Source organism: Garra rufa, chromosome 5 (genome assembly GCF_049309525.1).
Source record: "Garra rufa chromosome 5, GarRuf1.0, whole genome shotgun sequence".
Taxonomy (NCBI): domain Eukaryota; kingdom Metazoa; phylum Chordata; class Actinopteri; order Cypriniformes; family Cyprinidae; genus Garra; species Garra rufa.
The window spans coordinates 14,296,643-14,321,155 of record NC_133365.1 but is presented as its reverse complement, the minus strand read 5'-3'; the positions used below and the strand labels follow the sequence as shown (position 1 = coordinate 14,321,155).

At 35.4% G+C, this 24,513-nt stretch overlaps 2 protein-coding genes across 9 annotated transcripts in view; one reads left to right on the top strand and one right to left on the bottom strand.

The window, feature by feature from the left end:
* Positions 1-4,575, top strand: part of slc4a4a (solute carrier family 4 member 4a) — an 86,554-nt gene extending 81,979 nt beyond the window's left edge. For all 8 annotated transcript variants that reach the window (XM_073840700.1, XM_073840704.1, XM_073840703.1 and 5 more), the window contains 2 exons: positions 1,511-1,590; positions 3,115-4,575. In XM_073840700.1, the coding sequence (XP_073696801.1) occupies positions 1,511-1,590; positions 3,115-3,220 (186 nt within the window). In that variant the 3' untranslated portion in view covers positions 3,221-4,575. The remainder of the gene's footprint in view (positions 1-1,510; positions 1,591-3,114) is intronic.
* A 4,394-nt stretch (positions 4,576-8,969) lies between these two features.
* gc (GC vitamin D binding protein) overlaps positions 8,970-24,513 on the bottom strand; it is a 32,095-nt gene continuing 16,551 nt past the window's right edge. The window contains exons 7-12 of the mRNA XM_073840803.1: positions 21,551-21,677; positions 20,775-20,977; positions 12,690-12,822; positions 11,611-11,705; positions 11,388-11,499; positions 8,970-9,153 (exon numbers count right to left, since the gene is read on the bottom strand). Coding sequence (XP_073696904.1) covers positions 9,115-9,153; positions 11,388-11,499; positions 11,611-11,705; positions 12,690-12,822; positions 20,775-20,977; positions 21,551-21,677 — 709 coding nt within the window. The 3' untranslated portion in view covers positions 8,970-9,114. The remainder of the gene's footprint in view (positions 9,154-11,387; positions 11,500-11,610; positions 11,706-12,689; positions 12,823-20,774; positions 20,978-21,550; positions 21,678-24,513) is intronic.

The following is a 24,513-nucleotide window of genomic DNA, read 5'->3' as shown; positions in this document are numbered from 1 at the left end:
CGTTTTTCTTTTTCTTCCTTTCATATGCGCTGCATGCTACCACTTGCTCTTCTTTCACATAATGCCTGTGGAATTTGTGAGTCCTCTATGGCAACTGACAGCTTCATTATCTCTTCTTGCCCTGTCGTAATCGTTTTGCTTTACTTTAATTCACCCAAAAATGAAAATGTCCGAAAAATGTACTCCCCCTCAGGCCATTTAAGATGTAGATGAGTTTGTTTCTTTATCAGAACAGATTTGGAGAACATTCAGCACTACATCACTTGATCAACAATGGATCCTCTGCAGTGAATGGGTGCCGTCAGAATGAGTCCAAACAGCTGATGAAAAAACATTTTAATAATCCACACATACTCCAGTCTACCAATTAATGTCATGTGAAGTGAAAAGCTGCATGTTTGTAAGAAACAAATCAATCATTAAGACGTTTTAACTTAAAAATCATCATTTCTAGTCAAAATTCTGACCTTTTTTGAGTGATACAAACTCACAATTCTGGCTTCTTTTTTTCTCAGAAATTCTTGTCACAGTTCAGAATTGCGAGAAAATTTTTTTCAGAAAAAAAGTCAGAATTGCAAGTTTGTATCACGCAATCGCGAGAAAAAAAGTCAGAGTTGTGAGATACAAAATCCCATTTGCGAGAAAGAAGTTGTGTGGAAACAGGCATCCATAGTTTCCCTATTTCATCCTAAGTCCATCACTATATACTCTGATCTCAAAATACTGAAAATACAAAAACTGTTTTGGACTGATTTCATTTGTAAGCAGCACTTATTTTTCTCCTGATCCAGATGAGTTAATTTTTTTACTGGAAAAAGCAATATGATGGCCAGAGGACTTGATGATGGATTTAATACAATCAAGCATCTCTTTGCTTCCCAAGACATTTATGTTTTGACTGGAGTTGTGTGGATTACTTGTGTATTATTTAGAGGTTTTTATCAGCTGTTTGGACTCTCGTTCTGACGGCACCCATTCACTGCAGAGGATCCATTGGTTAGCAAGTGTTGCAATGCTAAATCCAAGTCTGTTTTGATGAAGAAACAAGCTCATCTACATTTACATGGCCTAAGAGAGAATAATTTTTAAGCAAATTTTCATTTTTGCATGAACTATTTCTTTTAGCGTTTTTTCATGCCAACATGGATTCAGGGATGCTAACTGAGATTGTAGCAAATGTCCTCTGTGAGAATGTCCTGTTTTCTTTTCTACTAAAACTTTTAACATCTTAATTTGTTGTTGTATTAAGATCTAATTATCTAACAAAAATGCTTATTAAAAATAATCCCATGAAATCCCAGCAGCACATGCTCGATATGAGATCATTGGACATCTTTAGTCCTCAGTGATTCTATTTGGCTTTTTATTTTGCATGTATCTGCTGTATAAAGTGTGCTGGTGCTGTTGATCCAGTATGATGAAAATGCATGAAGGTGGTATCTAGTGCTTGTATTCAGCAGAATGTGAAGCCAAGCATATGTTAATAATGGATTATATGTCCCTCTTGCAGGAGAAAAGTCCCCTTCATTCCTTGACCGATATACGTCGTGCTGAAAAGCGGCACTACTTTCAGCCTAGCCCGATGTCAAGGTACGCATCTCAAGCTGTTGTGTGTTAGTAATATGTATTTATAGTATGGATAGAAATCTACATACACTGCAAAAAATGCTTTTCTTACTTAGATCTTTTGTCTTGTTTCCAGCCAAAATATCTAAAAATTCTTAAATCAAGAAGGATTTTCTAGATGAGTAAAAATTATTGTCTTGTTTTCAGAAAAAACAAGCCAAAATTAAGTGATTTTTTCTTAGAACCAGCAAAATAATCTGCCAATGGGGTAAGAAAAAAAATCTTATTTCAAACAGAAAACAAGATTATTATTTTTTTACCCCATTGGCTTGTTTCAAGCAAAAACACACTTAATTTTGACTTGTTTTTTCTGAAAATAAGACATTAATTTTTACTCGTCTAGAAAATCCTTCTTGATTTAAGAATTTTTAGATATTTTGGCTGGAAACAAGACAAAAAATCTTAGTAAGAAAAGCATTTTTTGCAGTGTAGAATATTAACAAAGTGTAAACCAATGAACCCTTAAAGGTTTAGTTCACCCCTGAATTTAAATTTCCTGATAATTTACTCAACCAAGATGTTCATGTCTTTTTTTCTTCAGTTGAAAAGAAATTAAGGTTTTTGAGGAAAACATTTCAGGATTTTTCTCCACATAGTGGAAAATCAAGGATTTTCTAGACAAGTCAAAATTAAGTGAGTTTTTGCTTAGAACAAGCAAAATAATCTGCCAATGGGATAAGCAAAAGAATCTTATTTTAAACAGAAAACAGAATTATTTTTCTTAGCCCATGTTAAAAAATGAGAAAAAATGCACTTAATTTTGACTTTATTTTTTCTGAAAACAAGAAAATTATTTTTACTTATTTTATACTTATTTTTGGCTGGAAACAAGGCAAAAATTTATGTAAGAAAAGCTTTTTTTTGCAGTGCGCATGACCTTTCCAATTTGACTATGTAATGTATTAAGTCAAGCTAGTGCAAGACAAGCATTTGTGGTTATAAAGTGTATGAATCTTTATTTTATATTTTTAAAAATATGGCCTATTGTTTTACTAAATAAGACCCTTATTCCTTGGCTGGGATCGTGTAGAGCCGTTTGAAGCTCAATTGAAACTGCAATTTGGACCTTCAACCCGTTGATCCCCATTGAAGTCCACTATATGGAAAGAATCCTGGAACGTTTTCCTCAAAAACCTTAATTTCTTTGCAACTGAAGAAAGAAAGACATGAACGTCTTGGATAACATGGGGCTGATTAAATTCTCAGGAAATTTTTATTCTGATTCTTTAAGATTAATATGATTGAATCTGTGTTCATTACTGTAATTCAATAAGATCATGATGCTGTCATTGAAAGCCACTTTCATTTCTAACAACATTACAATATGTCAAGGCTTCATGATGATTACGTAATTTCCTTACCTTTGTTCATTGTTCAAATAATTCATTGAGCCACAAGTTAAATAGTTCCAAAGAAATTCTTGGAAGCTATTGGGAAATAAACTGAATGCCCATTCAAACGTTGACTGATTGAATCTGTATTTTGCAGTTCAGAGAGACTGCCATTAAATGTGCCTCAGATCAAAATAGATATGGACCCAGATGACAACAACGGCTACTTCTGGAGCAGTCGAGGGTCTGAGACGTCCATATAACTCCTCCAGCCAATCTGCTACATAGATTTTATTACTAGCGCTTCCAATGTGCAGAAAGCCATTTGCCAAGGGATATTTTATAAAGACTGTTCCCCATCACAGATCCTTTCTGTGAAGAAAAAATGGCTTGTCTTCCACTCACTTAATCACTACGGTTTGCAAGTTGTAATCCCTAAACTACTATGCAATTCAGTTCATTGTTTGACTCAAGCGCTGAGCCGTAGAGAAATGCTGTAGCTGTTTTTACACAATTTCACAACACTACTTCTATTATCCATCCAATGTGATATGAATCTTCCTACCAAATTTACATAACATTTCCACTTTTCCATTTTTGCTGCTCTACCTCTGTTTTACACGGTAGGCATTGTGTAAAAAAATTAACTTTTCCACAACTTTTATTTGCACAGCATGAGATCTTAATGTTGATTTAATTTTTTAAAGTACATCTTCAGCAAACTTTTCAACAAATGACTTTTATGATGAAGAGAGAACAACTGTGACAATATATTGTAATATTTAACTGTTGATTAACTTTTTAATGATGGTTAATGTTATTGACTGGCATTGATCCTGCTGTTTTCCATATTGTTTCATATAATATGTGGTATTTCCTTTAACAATATTTATGTCTAATTATCCAGACACGTTCTAATAAGCTTGATTAATTAAGAAAGCCTAATTATTCACTTAGCGTTTCAAGTCTTGCTTCGTCACCTGCTTCTGGAAAGCCTAAAAAGTCTACATGTACTCCAGGGTCTGTTGTCCTGCAAATGATTTACCTAAGTGGCTTAAACCTGATTTGCAATAATACACGAAATTCCTTTAGTTTTAAGATTGTCTTACGTAACTCAGATCACTTTTTTTGTTTGTGCTTTATTTACGTGATGTCTAGTCACTGAATGTCATATTGCAAGTTGTCATTTGTAAAAAAAATAAGTCAAAAACATGGTACATGCATTTAAGTGAAGATGACATTAGTGCTGTGTCATACAGTGCATGTCCTGCTAATTTTTCATTATTATTTTTTTCTTTCAAAAAACACAAAAAAAATCAATAGATCTATACAGGTGGTAGCCTATACTGTTTTTTCAAAATCAACTTCTTTTAACCGTGTAAGTATAAGATTTTTAACTTATATTTTTGGGGGTACCTAAAGATGAAATATATTGTGAAAGCATGTCTGGGGAAATTCTTGAACATTTAAACAATGCTAAATATTAATTGTAGAGTGTGTAACAATGATACATTTTTAATCAAGTTTTGTGACTTTTTAGAACAAAACAGCTGAAATGATTTTAGAATTTATATTTTTCAAAGGAAATGAATATTAAAGATGAACAGAATTTATTAAATGGTCTCCTCGTTTCTTTTCTTGCGTCATTGTTTTTTATGCTTTCGTTTCCCAGCTTTAATCTCATAACCTTAATAACCTTACCAAAGTCATATTTAAATGTTAGAAGCGTTTTGCTGTATTACAGTTTTTTTTTACAGTGGTTTTTGAGCTAATAACAGAACCTTCATGTCATTTTTCAAAACTCTAGACACAAAACTCAAAACAGTCATTATTTGTAACACAGGCTGTCCAGTGTTTAAAACTTTGCATATTGCGTTCATATCTTTAAAGAAGCCTTGCATTTGCAGAAGCATTGTTTCAAAAAACTAATTTATTATGAAATATCATAGGAACATTACTTTAGATCACCCATACAAAAGATACCCATAGTTTCACTGTGTATTTGCTAGTACAATCATTAAATATAGTTGTACAAAATATATGATTCAGGTTTCATTTTTTTACTGTAGACTAGAGAGAATAGTACAGACACAGTGGTGTCATTGAAATACTGTAATGGGGAATTTACTGATGAAATAAATCTCAACATAGGTTTTTTCAAAGGAAATTTATTTTTTCAAAGTTTTAGCTGTTTTGGCTGGTCTTAGCTGGTTTGAGCTGGAAGTAGCTGGTTTTAACTAGGAAACCACCAGCTAAAATCAGCCTGATCAGCCTAGCCAGGCTGGATAAGTGGCCAAAACCCCTCTAAAACCAGCCTGCTGACCAGCTAAAACCAGACTGGTTGACCAGCTAAAACCTGCCAACCAGCCTAGGCTGGTTTTAGCTGGGGGTTTTTTCACCAGGGTAGCTATTAACTCATTAAAACCACAAAAGCAATTACGTAAAACATATCGCATACAGTAACGTTGCATATGAAAATGTGTTCTGTAAAATAGGTACATGGGACCATAGAAACCTATCTGACAAAGAATGAAATATGACATCCATAGATAGTATAGTCCATCTGGGTCATATTCTGTGGTAATTGGTGTCAAATGATCTATCCTGAAACTATCATAATCTAAACATGGACTCAGTTGTTTATCAATTTCCATAAAATCTATGCTTAAAGAGTAATGCAACAGTTACTTGTCATTTTAAGCAGTTGTATCAATTGATAGTTCGATATTTATAATGAAATGAATACACACTTAACTCAGATGTAATGTGTGAGTTGCATTTTGAAATAGTAATAATTTGTGTCATTTTGAACAGGTGATTTTAGTTCAATGAACAAATGAAGCATTGGAAACAAAGTTTTAAGTGATTTGAAAAATGTGCCTTTTGATCATTGGTTGTGTCTTATGTGTCTAGAGTTGAAGGTTCTGTTATTAGTGCAAAAACGATTGTAACTGTAAATGTATTTGCGTGTCATTTTAGGTGACGTTTTAGAGATATTTACTCATAATTCATGGCTTATGATCTTCACTGAAGATGATACAATATCTCCCTCTAGTGTTCACAATTAACTCTGTAGTAGAAGGAGGTCCATATACTTCAATATCGTTTCGTAAACGTAAAAGTACTTCTGTTTTATAAAATATGGCGCAGACAGTAACGAGTGAGGAAAGCAAAAATTCCCCAGCTAAACTGATATTTTAGTGAGCGAAGAAGGTGTTTGTAAGAGAGAAAGATATGAAGGCTTTAAAATGTTTGATGTCAGTTATTCATATAATAATAATAATAATGCTGTTTGACATTGTGTGTAGTCACAAGAAAATCTTTCCCCAGTGCTTGTTCATTTCAACTAATATCACTTTCCAAGCCTTTCAAAAGCTTTAGCGTTATTACAGCATAATGTGACACATTAAAACCTTCCTACGTCAGCAAGCCTGTCAGGCTATTCATGACAAAGTGCCGGATAATTAGACGTTTGCCAGTTTCTTTTCAGTAAAGTAAAGGAGAAAACTAACTCATGCCATTCATATACATTCAAATATACTTGTGATAAACGTGCTCGTTCAATGTAATCTATAAAAATCGTGTAAAAACCGCTTACCGCTAGTAAACTCCAATAGTTCTTTTAAGCAAATATATTCCATATAAATGTATTTATGAGTCTCGGTGGTTTTGTCCTGCTGACCGCAAGGCTTTCAGAAGAAATTCAGTAGGCCTACATCTTCTTGGCCTTTCATCATTCTTTTGTTCTGCTGCATTAGACCTAGACAGCTGTAGCAGACAGACTTGAGTCCCGACTCTATATATAGACTCTCTGTTCTGATCAATACATCTTGCTATCTTAGTACAGGAAGAACATGTTTAGGACCACAAAACATCTTCTATTCTAGATAATTCATGTAGCCTATTCAGGGGCGTCGCTGCGTCGTTCTGGGCCCTGTGCACTGACTCAGCTAAGGGGCCCCCGCTGTACTACGTTCCGGGGGGGGGGGGGGGGGGGTTGATCCTCGGGGGCCCTCCCCACACTTGGGGCCCTGGTAATTTAGTCCCCCTTTTCCCCCAACTACGACGCCCCTGAGCCTATTTCGCACTCCTTACTCTGAACCCCCCCGTCCATCAGAAACATTTTCAAGTGATGCACAACATCCCATTAACCTGCATGAAGAACTCAATATAAAAAATATTTTAATTTAATCCAAAAGAGCCGACAGCACCTCAGAATCACCGGAACGCAGGTAAACAGCTGTGAAAAGACTTGGAGATGTTTTTTAACCGCAGTTTGAACTGGGAAAAGGAACCTACTGAAGGTGAAGTCTACTTCTGTGCTGGTGGAGCAGCTCGATAAGGAAAAGTTCCAGGTCTAAAAGCCTTCATCAGCAACGAGAGATAGAGAGGTGCTGATTCTCTCTCTCAAGCGCAGAAGGTTCTCTCAAAGTTGTGATCAAACATTCAGGTAAACTTTATAGCCTTAATAGAATATTCATTAATAGTTATCTGGTCTTTAATAATGTTCTCAAGACATTGGCACAAAAACATTGTATTGTTCACAGAAGCGCTCTTGGATTTCATCGTCTTCTGAAGAGGAACGAAGGTTACCAGTTTGGAACAACATGAGGGCGAGTAATTAGTTTCTACCTACATGGGTTCATTAACATATGGATTCATATTGCTTTTATATCCTTATGTGGCCAAAACAAATATAAGCATTATCACAACACGTCATCAATCGGTCATTTTGGCGGCAAAGAATGTAAACAATGCCACTGAACCGAACGAAACCCGCATATTTTGCTGATTTTGGCTGCTGAGAATAGTCAGTTATTGTCAAGTTTTGGGCTGTACTAATCGGACAGACTTGGAAAAACATTTGGAGTAGGCCTACTATAGACTGCCAAAAGTTATAACAAATTAAGGAGAAAAGTGCTTAAAATGGTCTGAGGAACCAAAGGCCTTTGTAGTTGGCCAAACTGAACCAAGATTTCCAGGACACGAATCTTGACGACATTAGTGTTTGTTCCAGTCAGGTAGGTGAAATATTAGGCTAAAATCTTAATTAATACTGCTGGTACGTATCTTTACCACCTATTAACTTTAGTTTGTCAAAATATTGCACCATTTCCCGCTTACCATGTCCTTCTCTATATGATTTAGCAGCTTCCACACATTATTTTCTGTGGTTTGTACAGCCTAAATTAAAAGAACAAAGTATTCAGTAGAACATTAACCATGCAGTCCATGCTGTTGTTTACATCTGAGTATCATAAGTGCAAACCCTCCATTTTATTAGAATCACAAGTAAAACAGATGTTAAAATGTCTCAGTGCCATTGGCATAGGTGAAATGCAATATCCAAGTCTTCCATAAATGCAGTTTGAATGGGGGCGTTCTTAAGAACCTGTGATTTTATGGATTTGTTTTATGGTTAATCACTGTGCATTTTTTGTATTTTAAAAAGGGTGCAATTTACCTTTATGGTCCCTCATATTTATGAATGCCACCATAATGGTTCTTTGTGTTTTCCTTCCTGCCACAGACTGCTTTATATTTTTCTGATTGCCAATAAAATGTATAAAGGAGAATCTAAAACCTATCTACACAAATGAGATTTTAATTTAACTCGTGCATCTAAAATCTGACAAGCAGACAATTCAACAGCACCTACAATAACTAAGTACAGTTTTTATTTTACTCTTAACAACTTTTTTTTAGCTAAAAATGCATTGGAAACTACTGAAGTGTGAAGATGAACCACATTAATTCACAGAGACTATTTGTTGTCGGTTCATTTGCTAAGACAGCATTTGTAATGTCCATGTAAATGAAAAGAAACGTAAATTTGAAGAGTCATCTAGTGTGATGAAACGCCATAGCAACAAGAGAAATCATCTTACCGTGGATGTTGTTATGTTCCCGGTAAAGGTTATTCATACAGGAGCCTAACACAATCCCACTGCAAATGCCACAAGCCTCATGAGCTAAAAGAGCAAACTGAACAGAAGACAACAAACAAAACTCTTTGAAGCAAGTGGAAAGTTTATTTAAAGGGAATAATGCATCTCAGATAGTGAGGGATGACATTTCCTATTAGAGAGGGATTTTAGAAAATCTCTTCATCCAGTATAATTGCTGGTGCTCAAAAGAATCTTTGAAGAGCGAGTCTTTAAACAGTGTCATCGTCATATTTAATAACATCCTCTGTCTGTAAAAGAAAACATGTGTTTTAAACATGAGTTTAATAACTGTATTAAAGTCTATTAATTAATTCAATCACTCCTGTAACCTGATCTGACATCTGCTTGTCCTGGTGATAAATTACTGAGTTAAAGGGTTAGGTCAGCCAAAAATGAAAAATCACAATTTTCTCACTTACTATGGAAGTCAAAGGGTAGCAGCAGATGTGTGTTTAACAACATTCTTCAAAATACAAACTGACAAAACAAACCTGTGGGAACTTTTTCGCAAGACACGAAATACATATGGTATGTTTTATGTGACGTTGGTTTTGTACGTCTCACTGCAGTTCTGACTTGAAATGTCCGTTGAGTGGTGCTATTAAACTAATGCTCCGTGACATTTTAAAATCAATTACCATCTGCACTACACCTAAACCTATTTGATAGTACTGTGAACAAAAGTGAATGTGACATAAAAATGCAAAAGCAAGCATGCCGTTTAAGCTTGTCTTCTTTCAGCTCTTTCATCGTGAGTCATGTTTTAGACGAGATTCGTACCCAATGATTCCGCATCCTAAAGCCAATTCTGTGCCGGCTGAGCTACTGAGCAAGCTTGTTAAAGGAGTAGTTCACTTTCAGAACAAAAATTTACAGATAATGTACTCACCCCCTTGTCATCCCAAATGTTCATGTCTTTCTTCAGTTGTAAGGAAATTATATTTTTTGAGGAAAGCATTTCAGGATTTCTCTTCGTATAATGGACTTCTATGGTGCCCCCGAGTTTGAACTTCCAAAATGTAGCTTCAAAGGGCTCTAAACAATCATAGCCGAGGAAAAAAGGGTCTTATCTAGCAAAACGATCGGTTATTTAAAAAAAAAAAATTACAATTTATATACTTTTTAACCTCAAATGCTCGTCTTGTCTAGCACTGTGTGTACTCTGTGTAGAGATTAAAAAGTATATAAATTGTAAATGTTTTTAGAAAATTACTGATCGTTTTGCTAGATAAGACCCTTCTTCGGCTGGGATCATTTAGAGCCCTTTGAAGCTGCATTTAAACATCATTTTGGAAGTTCAAACTCGGGGGCACCATAGACGTCCATTATATGAAGAGAAATCCTGAAAATTTCTTTACGACTGAAAAAAGAAAGACAAGAACATCTTGGATGACAAGGGGGTGATTACATTATCTGTAAAAAAATTTCAGACAGCGAACTACTCCTTTAAGTCCAGAAAGTGAAACATATGGAGCTGTTATCATAACTGTGTATGAAAACTTACTTAAAACGTACTTATTGGTACGTATTTTGCAGCTTGTGAAAAAGTTCCCAGGTACGTTTTTGTCATGAGATCAGATCAGAGATCTTTTTTTTTCGTGTTCAACAGAAGAAAGACACTCATACAGGTTTAAAATGACATGAGGCTGAGTAAATGAGTTTTAAGTTTATTTTTCTTAACCACTAAATTGAGTTATCTTGTTCTAAGTACAAATCTAATGCAGTTTAGTTTGGTTTATGCCAAAGTCAGGGGGTAAGAAAATTAAAATGAATGTTGATTCTCTGAAAGGTCTTTTAAACATTTTTATCTGGTTTTACCCTTTTGTTTTCCAGGAGAATGCCAGACAAATTGTGACCCTGGACCACAAAGCCAGTCATAAGGGTAAATCTTTTGAAATTGAGATTTATACATCTGAAAGCTGAACAAATACATTTTACATTGATATATGGTTTGTTTGGATAGGACAATATTTGGCTGAGAAAAATCTGGAATCTGAGAGAAAATTGCCTTTAAAGTTGTCTAAATGAAGTTCTTAGCAATGCATATTACTAATCAAAAATAAAGTTTTGATATATGTCCGGTAGGATATTTACAAAATATCTTCATGGAACATGATCTTTACTTAATACCCTAATAATTTTTGGCATAAAAGAAAAATCAAAAATTTACCCATACAAATACGACTGGTTTTGTGGTCTAGGGGTCACAATTTACTTCAAAAGAAGTTTACTTTAGGAAAAATAATATTATTGCTATAAATAATCTATGAATAAGTGCGAAAAGTACTACTACTGTGAGTAACTGATTTATCATTCAAAACGAAAAGGTTGATCATATTAATTCTGTATTTTAAACAAACTGCATTTAATTTATTATTAATTGTATTAAATTATATAATTATGTAATTATATATGCATGTGTGTTTATAAGTTTTCTCCAGCTGAAACTTTTCAAAGTGCACCGGTTAGTCAGTGTGCTCACCAGCTTTTGACATAGTTGTGTTGGGGAGCGCTGGGAACAGCAGGATGTGGCCAAATCCGCCCAAGCTTGTGTTCGCTTCTCACCTCCCTCCCCCTGCACCTCCGTTTGCATCCTGCAGGAAATAAAGAATTGATGATGAGCTTTCTCCTCATCTGCAACCAGCTTCTTCCTTCCATATCCCCTGTTGGTATATAACATCAACTGATGATGTTCTTTAACTTACTGAGCTTTGAATGCAGGCAGGTCCAGTCTGAAGTACCGCGAGCAAGCGTCATCCAACTTAGACAGAAGTGCCGTAGTCTTTTTCAATTTACTCTCCTGTTTGATAAAAGTTGAGAGAGAGGGGGAAAAAAATGAAAGAACAGTTTGACCAGTAATCCAACCCTTAAAATCAAAAATGACTATGTATTTTCGTCGTCAACGTTCAAAGTCAGGCAGCGGGAGAGAAGATGAGAGAGTACCGTGTCGTTGTTATGACAGTTCGGGCTTGGTTAGCACCCAGCGAGTACAAAGAGCACCCTGTCGCTCTAAATTAATTGAAATCTCGCAACCCTCTCTCAGTTGGCGAGCGAGCTCCGTTTGTGCATGCTAATGATGTACGCTCGTTCTCTGGGTACAGATGTAGTTTAGATCCTTCAATTAGACGCTCTCGCCAGCAACTCTTCGCACTTCGCCATTTACTGTATGCGGAAAAACAGCGAGTGAGCAGATAATTGGAAGATCTCCAACTCCAAGGGAAAACTGAAAGGCTAAATTAACCAAATGGTGACATGTTTTAGAACAGGTTACCTGTGAGATTTTGACATGATCTTCAAGCATAAAAAGTAGTTCTCACGGAGTGCCGCTCTCAGCGTTAAAAAAGGATTTCATCAAGGTTGTTTTTCTAAAATGCCCTTACGCAATGCCATCTATCTCAACTCAGTGTGATTTCATCTCGCATTATTGCCAAAAGAACCGTCAAATCCATCAGCATAACATCTCAGCCCTGATGAGAGCTTCAAACAATGCGATCCCAATCTCAAAAGCGAGATGAGGCTGCAGAGCAAAATGAAGTCACTCAGAGAGCCATTGTGCTGCAAATCATCCAGACATGCATCAAAAAGATCGAAGCCTCTCACAATAGCTGTCTACCCGGGGTTTGAGCTGTCTTACAGTCAAATAAGCACAAAAACCCCTTGAAATCTGAAGAATGGCTCGGTTGTGTAATTCAAATAACTGAAAATCTTCGAATGCAGCTTCGAATCAGCTTGTTATGAAACAAAGATCTCCTGTCATGAACCAGAGACTATAGCGCCGTCTCACCTTCTCTGTTAAACATGCTGTGACGTCAGCAGATGCGCAGCAGGTTGTTACTGTGTTCTTGATTCGGTTGAGAACGGTCGTCAGCACAGGAAGAGAAATGGAGGCATGTTTCACTCCAATTAGAAACAAGTATCTGCACAGACAGAGACACATAAGCATGCGTTTGATCTCATTCATACTCATTCACTGACTTTAGGATACATGCTATTTTGTGATTCTCCTGCTGTGCTATACATCAAAAGTTTATTTCTTTTTCATGGCCACTACTATAAATGCATGATCTGAAGGCGGGCCATGAGAAGAAATCTTCAGCCGAACAGCAGGAGGCTGCAAGACCTAGATGTGTTTGGAAAATATTCTCCCTAGGAGGCTCTGGTCTCTTCACCCTAAAATTCTGCTGTAATACTAGGGGTAGTGTTGGGTTCGAGTCCACCTAAGTCGAGTCCAAGTCGAGTCAGAGTCTTTAACCATTCGAGTCCGAGTCGAGTCCGAGTCCAACTAAACACTACTGTTTGTCAGTATCTTAACCTGGTTTTAACCTTTACAACTAGAATAAGGCAATGCCAATTTAAATGTAACAAAAGCAAACCTCTATTGCATATTGCCATTTTGATTTTTGATTTCACACCATCTCATAATTAGTGTCCTGCTCAGCAAACTTAAAGTCATGTAACAGAAGTTATAGCTTATGTATTGTGACATATTTCAGAGTGAAATAGCTTTTAGAATGTGAAAAATTATAGGGCAGGACAAAACTTGACTTTATTTGTTGTTATATAGTAAATGCATACATTCAATTGGGTGGGTAGGAAGCTTAGTGAATGAGACCTGAGGAGCAGAGAAAGCACCTCTTATCTCTGTGGCTGTGTTTTGGGTTTTATATGACGAATGGTTAGACCTTAGACAGGGTAGATGGCATTTAATTTTTTTTTTTTCTTGGAAGAAAATGAGGCTGTGAGGTTTAATGACAGTTTTTAAGTAGCAGTCTACGGAAGCCATGGAATAAAAGAGTAAAAAAAGTACATTTGAGTTTATATTTAAAAATTTAACGATTCTGAGATTATATCTCACAATTCTGATAAGAAAAGTCCTTCTCCCTTTTCCCTTTTCAGCTCAAAATTAATGAGTTTATATCCCACACTTCTGGCATTTTTTCCCCTCATAACTGACAAACTCACTACTGTTGAGGTAAATTGAGTTATAAAGTCTGAAATACAACATATGAACGACATATAAAAAAAAAAATTCTGAATTGTGAGATGAAATAAATGTAATATGACGCAGTCTGCTGCAGCAGGTTTACGCTGCTGTCGCTTTAAGAACGGACGCACATATCATATATTTTGACACATCTGTATTTCTCCCAACTGTTCAAATTAACTCAAGACAAAACCGACTGTATTTACATGAATACTCTCCAAGATGGTGCATTTTGACATTATTTTTCGTGTAAGTGTGTAGCAATAACATGCAATAGAATGCTTAATTCAGCATTCACATGCTGACTGAGAGGCGCTTTCGGTGAGCCCGCTTTGGGTATGTGTATGCAAAGAAACCAGCTGGCTTTCAAGTACTGGCAAGACTTTTAAACACGTGTGAATACTGAATGTCACTTTCGTAATAATGCATCGAGTTTTAAATATTTTTTAATTATTTTACTAAAATAAGAAGGATCATACAAAATGCATGCTATTTTTTTATTTAGTACTGACCTGAATAAGATATTTTACATTAAAGATGTTTACATATAGTCCACAAGAGAAAATAATAGTTGAATTTATAATTTTTTTATTTTCTGATATTTGTTTATGAGTCCCAAACTGCCCGCTGATTTAAAAAAAAAAAAAAAATCCTTCAGGTCCCACAAATTCTTTGTTTTTCAGCATTTTTGTATATTTGAACCTATTCCAACAATGACTGTATGATTTTGAGATCCATATTTTTACACTAAGGACAACTGAGAGACTCATATGCAACTATTGCAGAAGTTTCAAACACTCACTGATGCTCCAGATGGAAACATGATGCATTAAGAGGATTAGAAGATCAGGTTAAATTTAACTTATTTTGTCTTCTGGCAAACATGTATCTTTTGTAGCTTCTAAAGGGCAGTACTAAAAAAAACACACGAGTCCCTCAGTTGTCCTCAGTGTGAAAAGATGGATCTCAAAATCATACAGTCATTGTTGGAAAGGGTTCAAATGCACAAAAATGGTTAAAAAAAATCCACAGAATTTGTGAGACCTGAAGGATTTTTCTGAAGAACAGCGGGCAGTTTAGCTGTTCAGGACAAACAAGGCACTCACTAAACCAAGAAAAAAAACAGTGTAATCCTTCTAATAGAGTATAAGTTTTCTATAAAAAAAAAGCTTAATGCAGAGTCAAACATTTTGCAGTTAATTTTTGAATTGTTTGCTTAGTAGTCCAATAACAAGTAGTATGCAGATATATACTGTCTTTATTATACTACTGTATTTCTCAAACTGATCCCAACCCCACAGCCCCATCAGTAAGTCTAAGATACCTCGATGTCAATACTACCTTTCTGGCAGTGTTGCCAAGTCTGTAGTTTTCTTGTGGAGCTGGGCTACTTTAACACTGTTGATGCGGGTTGTAGCGACCCCAATAACGTGATACGAATGGAATGTTAATTTTACTGGGGAACCAGTAAAAGCCATTAAAGCTTCATTAAAGCCAAACAAGTATAAAATAGCAGCTATGACTGTATCAGAAACATTTGAGAATATGTCAATGCAAAAATTAAATGGCAAAAACATCTATGCCAGAATTTGGTCTACTACCATACAAATAATTGTATTGTATTGTATTGTATTGTAATTTTAGTTTTTAAATGTTTAACAAAGAAAATGAAAGTACCCCAGGTTGGGAATGTGGATATTAAACGTCAATAGGGGTTGAGATAAAAAAAAATCAAGTTTTATGCTCCACCACTAGAGGGTAGAGTTGGGCAGTGTAAAGACTGAAGAAGTAGAGTCTTATCAGTGAGTAAGTATGCTTTTAAATAGCCATTATTTTAATATTAATGAAAACGTATGTACTAATCAAATTTCTGACGGAGCACCCTGTCTCACATTAATTTCACTTGCATACACACCTTGCTACAACAAATGACCTGGTATTAGCCCCCCGAAGCACTGTGAAAATGTCACCTTTAATGACACCGGGCCCTGAGGTAAACTAAGTAGAACTTGCTAGAACACATTCGAATTCCATGTTGAGTGGCTCATCTAATTACAGTCCAAGATAAATTAAACATAGGCTTCTGTGCACGGCTGTCTGCACCCTCAGCAAGAGTTCATTCTTTCTTGTCCACCCATGCACACAAGTGACTTCATAAGGCTCATTCAGCACAGCATGCACTGCACATTGGCTACATTTTCACTAAATGAGCAAGGCATGAGGTGCTGATCAGAGAACAGCCGACTAAAGCTGACCACCGTGGGGGAGAAAAGGTCAGATTCAGGTTTCAGACCATTATTTGAGGGCAGCCTGTTCTAATGGTTGATGCTCGAGGCATTATTTGCAGGAAAATGATTCTGAGCCTGCAATGCAAAAATTGAAATAGGGTCTGAAATGTTACACAGAAAAAAAAGGGTCTGATCTGTATTCATGTGAATGCAATCTGATCCTATTAGCTGCAGGAATATATAAGAATAGACTCCAATCAATCTATCGGTAATATGCTGGTTCATGTCCGTGGGGAAGATTTAAAGTCCAGCCATGGCCCACATTCTTCAGGTGCAAGACAAATCTGTTTTACCTTCATTCTGACAAATGGATAACTTAATTTTAAAATCAAGCGAGAAGGTGATCTTGTAAAATTACGCTTTGTTGCACAGTTAAAACCAACAATGATATATTTTTTTTGGAATTTTGTCAATAATAATAATTGTGCTGGTATTTTGACAGGTTTAGGACTGCCAAGGACAGATGACTCCCAAAGCTTTTGATGAGTTTAAACTGATTTCATGGTTGTTTTCACCATCATGAGGCCATTTTTTCTAACCTATTTAATTATATGCATCATCTTTGGTGTCAAATTCCTAAATTTAATAAATAAATTTAAATAGTAAGACACTATTTGTGCTTGCAATGCAGAGGTGGCACAGCATCTGCATTTGAAGTGGCATTTAGATGCAACTACACAGACTGTTTAATGCAAAAAAATAAAATAAATCTAAGATTACGAGACAAAATATTACGAGAATAAAGTCAAAATATTTTGAAAATAAAGTAAAAATATTACGAGAATAAAGTCAAAATAAAGTAAAAATTATGAGAATAAAGTAAAAATTACAAGAAAAGTCAAAGTGTTTTAAGAATAAAGTCTAAACATTCTGAGAAAAAAAATCTAAATGTTTCAAGAATAAAGTCAAAATATTTCAAGAATAAAGTAGAAATTACAAGAATAAAGTCAAAATAGTCAAAATTATGAAAAAGTCAAAGTGTTTTAAGAATAAAGTCTAAACATTCTGAGAAAAAAAATCTAAATGTTTCAAGAATAAAGTTGAAATGTTTTGAAAATAAAGTCGAAATTACAAGAATAAAGTTGAAGTGTTTCGAGAATAAAGTGGAAATGTTTCGAGAATAGTCAAAATATTGCGAAAATTAAGTCAAAATATTACGAGAATACATTTGAAAAATTACAAGTATTTAAAAAAATTACAATTTACAAAATAAAGTCAAAATTATGAGAATAAAGTCAAAATTACAAGAATAAAATCGAAGTGTTTGAAGAATAAAGTCTAAATGTTTCGAGAAAAAAGTTTAAATGTTTCAAGAATAAAGTCGAAATATTTCGAGCAAAAAGTCGAAATATTTCAAGAATAAAGTAGAAATAGTCAAAATTATGAAAATAAAGTTGAAATGTTTCAAGAATAAAGTCAAAATATTTTGAGAAAAAAGCCAAAATTACGAGAATTAATTGGTAGCAATTACTAAATTAATGTTATAATATTTTGAGAGCATATTCTCTCCTATTGCGCATGCAGATTTGGAAGCACTGGGAGATATTCCAAAGTGTCAGCTTTCAAAATATGTCAGTTTTTTAGCGAAATACAAACAATGTCTGTTACAATAATTTCTTTTTTCATTGTCTTTAATGTGGCATGACAGATCGCTGTATTCATCTCAGCTCAAGCGGCATGCGAGTCTGTCATCTTTCCGATTACAATGAGACATTCGTTTAATTAAATTAGGCTATACTATTTTTTTTTCATTTCTTCTGATGTTCCTTCATGTTTATATTGTGCTATAACCTTAAAATAAACAGAAAAGAACACACAACTGTCCCCCCGAGTATAACACATGGTATGATTTCTGCAAATAATCCCACATATATTAAAAAAAAAATTCCAGTAGCCTGGTAACTTCTCCCAGTGTTCCAATCTGGGCCATTTGCATGCGCAGGCTACACTCTTAAAATATTATAACTTTAATTGCTACAATTTTATTCTCGGAATTTGACTTTATTCTCAAAACATTTTGACTTTATTCTTAAAACTTTTCGACTTTATTTTCGTAATTTTGACTATATTCTCAAAACATTTCAACTTAATTCTCAAAACATTTAGACTTTTTTCTCGAAATATTTAGACTTTATTTTCAAAATATTATGACTTTAATCTCGCAATTTTAGATTCATTTTTTATTTAAAAAAAAATAATAATAATTTTGGCTTTATTCTCGAAATTTCGACTTAATTCTCAAAACATTTCAACATGATTTTAAAAACATTTTGACTTTATTCTCAAAATATTATGACTATAATATCGTAATTTTAGATACATTTTTAACGTGTCACTAAAACGCTGTCGTAGACATGAAACATTTAGACTTTATTCTCATAATTTCGATGTTATTCTTGAAACATTTTGACTTTATTCTCGAAACCTTTCAACTTTATTCTCAAAACATTTTGACTTTATTCTCAAAATTTCGACTTAATTCTCAAAACATTTCAACATTATTTTAAAAACATTTTGACTTTATTCTCAAAATATTATGACTTTATTATAGTAATTTTAGATACATTTTAAACGTGTCACTAAAACGCCGTTGTAGACATGAAACATTTAGACTTTATTCTCATAATTTCTATGTCACTCTCGAAACATTTCAACATTATTTTAAAAACATTTCATCTTTGTTCTCAAAATATTATGACTTAATATCGTAATTTTAGATAAATTTTTTAACGTCACTAAAACGCTGTCGTGGACATGAAACATTTAGACTTTATTCTCATAATTTTGATTTTATTCTTGAAACATTTTGACTTTATTCACGAAACATTTTGACTTTATTCTCAAAACATTTCGACTTTATTCTCGAAACATTTTGACTTAATTCTCAAAACATTTCGACATTATTTTAAAAAACATTTCGACTTTATTCTCTAAACATTTCAACTTTATTCTGAAACATGAAACATTTAGACTTTATTCTCGTAATTTTGATTTTATTCTTGAAACATTTCAACTTTATTCCCGAAACATTTCGACTTTATTCTCGAAATTTCAACATAATTCTCAAAACATTCCGACATTATTTTGAAAACATTTTGACTTTATTCTCAAAACATTTAAACTTTATTCTCAAAACATTTAAACTTTATTCTCGAAACATCTCGACATTATTTTAAAAACATTTAGACTTTATTCTCAAAATATTATGACTTAATATCGTAATTTTAGATAAATTTTTTAACGTCACTAAAACGCTGTCGTGGACATGAAACATTTAGACTTTATTCTCGTAATTTTGATTTTATTCTTGAAACATTTTGACTTTATTCACGAAACATTTTGACTTTATTCTCAAAACATTTTTGACTTAATTCTCAAAACATTTCGACATTATTTTGAAAACATTTCGACTTTACTCTCTAAACATTTCAACTTTATTCTGAAACATGAAACATTTCGACTTTATTCCCTAGTTAAAACTAGATTTTTAGATGCTTCTTGCAGTCCAAATAGATAGGTTGTTCATTCTGTCTACAGAAAATTGATCATGAGCTTTAGTATCTGATCATAATGCAAATTAGGCAAAAGTCTAAAGCTTTTTTCTCATTTATGAACATTCAGAGAGTCATTTTGATAATATGCTCATATTCAGAGCCACACAATGAATAATTCATGACTATTTGCACTCTTGCCCTTTAAGAGACAAGCTAAAAATGAAAATCAAGAGGAACACTCTCCATTGTGTTTGGGAAAAGGGGACCAGGTGACTATTCCCAGAGTGGGTCACGGTGAACACGCAATATGCCAATTATATTACTCAGCATCACATTAGCATTTACATCACATTAAGGGCCTGTCCACACGGAGACGCGTTTTGCTGTATACGTATAAATTTTTTATCGTATTGACGTTTCATCCACACGGATCCGGCGTTTTAGGAGACTGAATCCACTATTTTTTGAAACCGGGTCCCAAAGTGGATAAATCTGAAAACGACACCCTCGCGGTTTCGTGTGTACAGCCAATCCGTATATTTTGTGAAACGATGATGTCATCACATCACGTGTCGGCTGCGTCACACGTAACAGCAACAACAATATTGGCGGACTACATGATTGTGTTCGTGTTGCTACTAAGCCTACTAGCTTTATTACAGCAAAATCTATTGCTTCTATGCAACTGCTATGAGCAACAAGCGATAATGTTCGCCATCTTCGTCTTCTTCTTCTTAGTTCGTATACAGCGCGCAAGGTTATGCGCATGCTCAAAGTCTTCTTCTCCGTGTATAGTGTATCTCTATGGCAGAATTACAGCACCCCATACTGGTCTGGCATATATACTACACCGTTTTCAGTGGTTTCGTGTTTACGGAATTTTTTATTAGAACGAGGGAAAAAAATTATCGGATAGGGAACGCAGTCTATGACAGATCAAAATATAGTGTCATGATGGCACGGTCTTCTTTCAACAAAACACTTCTTAGCACATCATAATGAAATAAGCTGGCTATCAGAAACATCTTTTTTCAGTTGACCTTTGCTTTAAGAAACGCATGGATTGCCCAACTCACATTATTTGATGAATATTAAATTAGCACCTGTCAATCCCATGTGGTTGAGCTTCCTCACAGAGCTGAGATGAAACAGGATTGGCTACATCTGGTGACTGACGTTGTTGCCTTTTCAAGTCATCCACGCAAGGAAGAGTATCCAGGGGAGGTTTACTGCAGCACTCCCGGAAATCCGCAGACATGGCATCCAGTTTGGATTCACCGCAGAGAACCTTCTGAAAGCTTGTTATCTATTATTAAAGTAAAAGAACAATGAATCAGGCTATTTCACTCAATTTCATGGCAATATAAATGATATCAGAGTTCTGTCGAAATTCCCCTGTCTGCTCCATGTGCCTTTTCTCTTGAAAAGGAAGTATGATCACTTCTCATCATTTACTTCTCTTGGTATTTTGAAATAAATGTCGCACTTACAAAATGTTCCCTAAAATTGAATGGCATAAATGATAATGATAAAATTGAATTGAACAGGAAAAAGGTTGTTCTTTCAGTAGCACTAAAGGAACTCCAAGAAATTGGTATAGTAACCAATAAATGCCCAGAGTCTGAGTAATGTCAGATTAGAAAGAAGTGAGTATTATGTCTTCTAGTAGTTGGTATGTTTTTAATTAGTTACCAAGAAACAGCATCTTTTTGTTTGTCATATCAGACATCTTGTGAAGCAGAACAGGAAAATGCATCACCAGAAGGATCACTGGTCAAAAGAATTGTCCCAAGAGACATTTGAACCTTTGTGCAGCTCATTGTGGTTTGTTGAAGATAGCATCGAGCGCTCAACCCCCTTCTCTGACCCTTCTGCTCACCTCTTCAATTATACATTCAGGTTGGGGCTGTAAACAGCATTTTTCAAGCCCCGACTGGAAACGACCAGACATGGCTGATGCTTCTTCAAAGGACAGTCCTAGGAGATTTCCATAATATGCAGACAACCTATAAATATGACATCATTTACATATGTAAGGAAATATAAGTGCATGGTATGTAATGAGCATTTACACAATGAGCCATACAGGAAATGAAACAGATCTTGAATGTGCTGCTTCTAAATTGGATCACATGTCCACGTGCTATTTTAAGGATCATTATGGTAAAATGTAGAGAGAAAAACAACTGAAGTATAGGAGGTAAGAAGCATATGTATTATTTCAAAAATGTTATTTTCCTTTCCTCATGTTGTTCCAAACCCATATGCTGTTGTTGCTTCCATATAAATAGGAGAAGGGGGCTCTTTTCGATTCAATGAAAGCTTATGGTGACCAAACACCATAATAGTAGTCCATATTACTCATGCAGTACAGAGCTGTTCTGTAATGACTTCAATTTTTTAGGCCACCCCAATTTTTAAAGAGGTCTTTTATAGATTTTTTTTTCTTAAAATATGGTCTGTGGTAAACATTGCTCGAAGAAACATTTACATTTAATTTTGTCCTGCAACAACAGTCATAAGTTGATTTGTAAAAGTTGGGTTAGGAGGTGAAGATTGATAACCTGTGCTCTCTATTAACTGCTGTCATAACAAAATGATCTAGGTTTGCCAGATCTACTTAACCCAAAATCTCATATCTTGAAAATGTGACTTTTCCGGTTGTTGAGTGCTATAATCGGGTCCATGGTGCATCTACCAATCTAGAAAATGTAAAGAAAAAAGAAGGACAACCCAGTAACATTGTTTTGGTAAGCATTTTTCTGTAAGCAAGTGAAACAAAGATCTAATGATTTCTTTCCCAGCTGTTTACTTCACAGACTTAACTATTTTTGTAACTCATGTGAGTTTTCAACATAAACTTTTGTTTATTTGACAGTATAAGTGCAATAAGACAAGAAAGAGAACTTAGTTTAGTACGCATGTGCTTTGTGAAAACCCCTTTAAACTAATATGGTTTAAAACACATGATTTCAGGGTGACAGACATGATAATCAAAACCAAACAGAGTTTTTTGGAGTATCTGAGATTCGAGCTGTAAAGGCACAGCCCTATTCTAGAAATGAAGGTGGGGAGCAGCAGCTCATCTGCATTTAAAGAGGCATGCATGAAAACGGCGTATTTCTGCTTCTACTCAAAATAGGTCTTTTTCAAAATGATTTAATAAATGACCTGTGTTGTATTTTGAGCTGAAACTTCACAGACACATTCTTGGGACACCTGAGATGTATATAACGTCCTTTAATAGAGCCCAAAATTCAAAATATCCCACTTCCATACCATAATTCCAGTCAATTATATATAACTAATCCAAATCTTAACCCACAAATACATGTAGTTAATTAATAACACTCAGTACAATTACATTGTAATTTGTATAAATACACTGTAACAATGGCACCTTAAAATAAAGTTTGACCAAATATTTAAAAGGCACCAATTATGCCCCTTTTTACAAGAAGTAATGTTGGTCTTGTATGTTCCCAGAATGTGTCTGTTAAGTTTCAGCTCAAAACACCCACAGATCAATTAACAGTCGGTAGAAGAAATATGACAGAGCAAGGAACCGGTGTTCAGCCGTACATGTATGAACTGGAGTCAAACAAAGATGAAGGTTGAAATACATACAAGTAAGTACATACACTATATTGCCAAAAGTATTCGCTCACCCATCCAAATAATTGGAATCAAGCACCTAGGCATGCAGACTGTTTTTACAAACATTTGTGAAAGAATGGGTCGCTCTCAGGAGCTCAGTGAATTCCAGCGTGAAACTGTGCAACAAGTCCAGTCGTGAAATTTCCTCGCTCCTAAATATTCCAGTCAACTTTCAGCTATATTATAAGAACGAGGAAGCGTTTGGGAATGACAGCAACTCAGCCACGAAGTGGTAGACCACGTAAACTGACGGAACGGGGTCAGCGGATGCTGAGGTGCATAGTGCGAAGAGGTCACTAACTTTCTGCGCAGTCAATCGCTACAGACCTCCAAACTTCATGTGGCCTTCAGATTAGCTCAAGAACAGAGCGCAGAGAGCTTCATGGAATGGGTTTCCATGGCCGAGCAGCTGCATCCAAGCCATACACCACCAAGTGCAATGAAAATGTTAGATGCAGTGGTGTAAAGCACACCGACACTGGACTCTAGAGCAGTGAAGACACGTTCTCTGGTGACAAATCGTGCAATCTGATGGACGAGTCTGGGTTTGGCAGTTGCCAGGAGAACAGTACTTGTCTGACTGCATTGTGCCAAGTGTAAAGTTTGGTGGAGGGGGATTATGGTGTGGGGTTGTTTTTCAGGAGCTGGGCTTGGCCCCTTAGTTCCAGTGAAAGAAACTCTGAATGCTTCAGCATACCAAGACATTTTGGACAATTCCATGCTCCCAACATTTTGGGAACAGTTTGGAGCTGACCCCTTCCCCTTCCAACATGACTGTGCACCAGTGCACAAAGCAAGGTCCATAAAGACATGGATGACAGAATCTGGTGTGGATGTGAACTTGACTGGCCTGCAGAGTCCTGACCTCAACCCGTCCTGACCTCAACACATTTGGGATGAATTAGAGCGGAGACTGAGAGCCAGGCCTTCTCGTCCAACATCAGTGTGTGACCTCACAAATGCGCTTCTGGAAGAATGGTCAAAAATTCCCATAAACACACTCCTAAACCTTGTGGACAGCCTTCCCGGAAGAGTTGAAGCTGTTATAGCAGCAAAGGGTGGACCGACGTCATATTGAACCCTATGGATTAGGAATGGGATGTCACGGATCATATGCGAGTCAAGGCAGGTGAGCGAATACTTCTGGCAATATAGTGTATCTCTGCAATTTCCAGCTGAAATGAA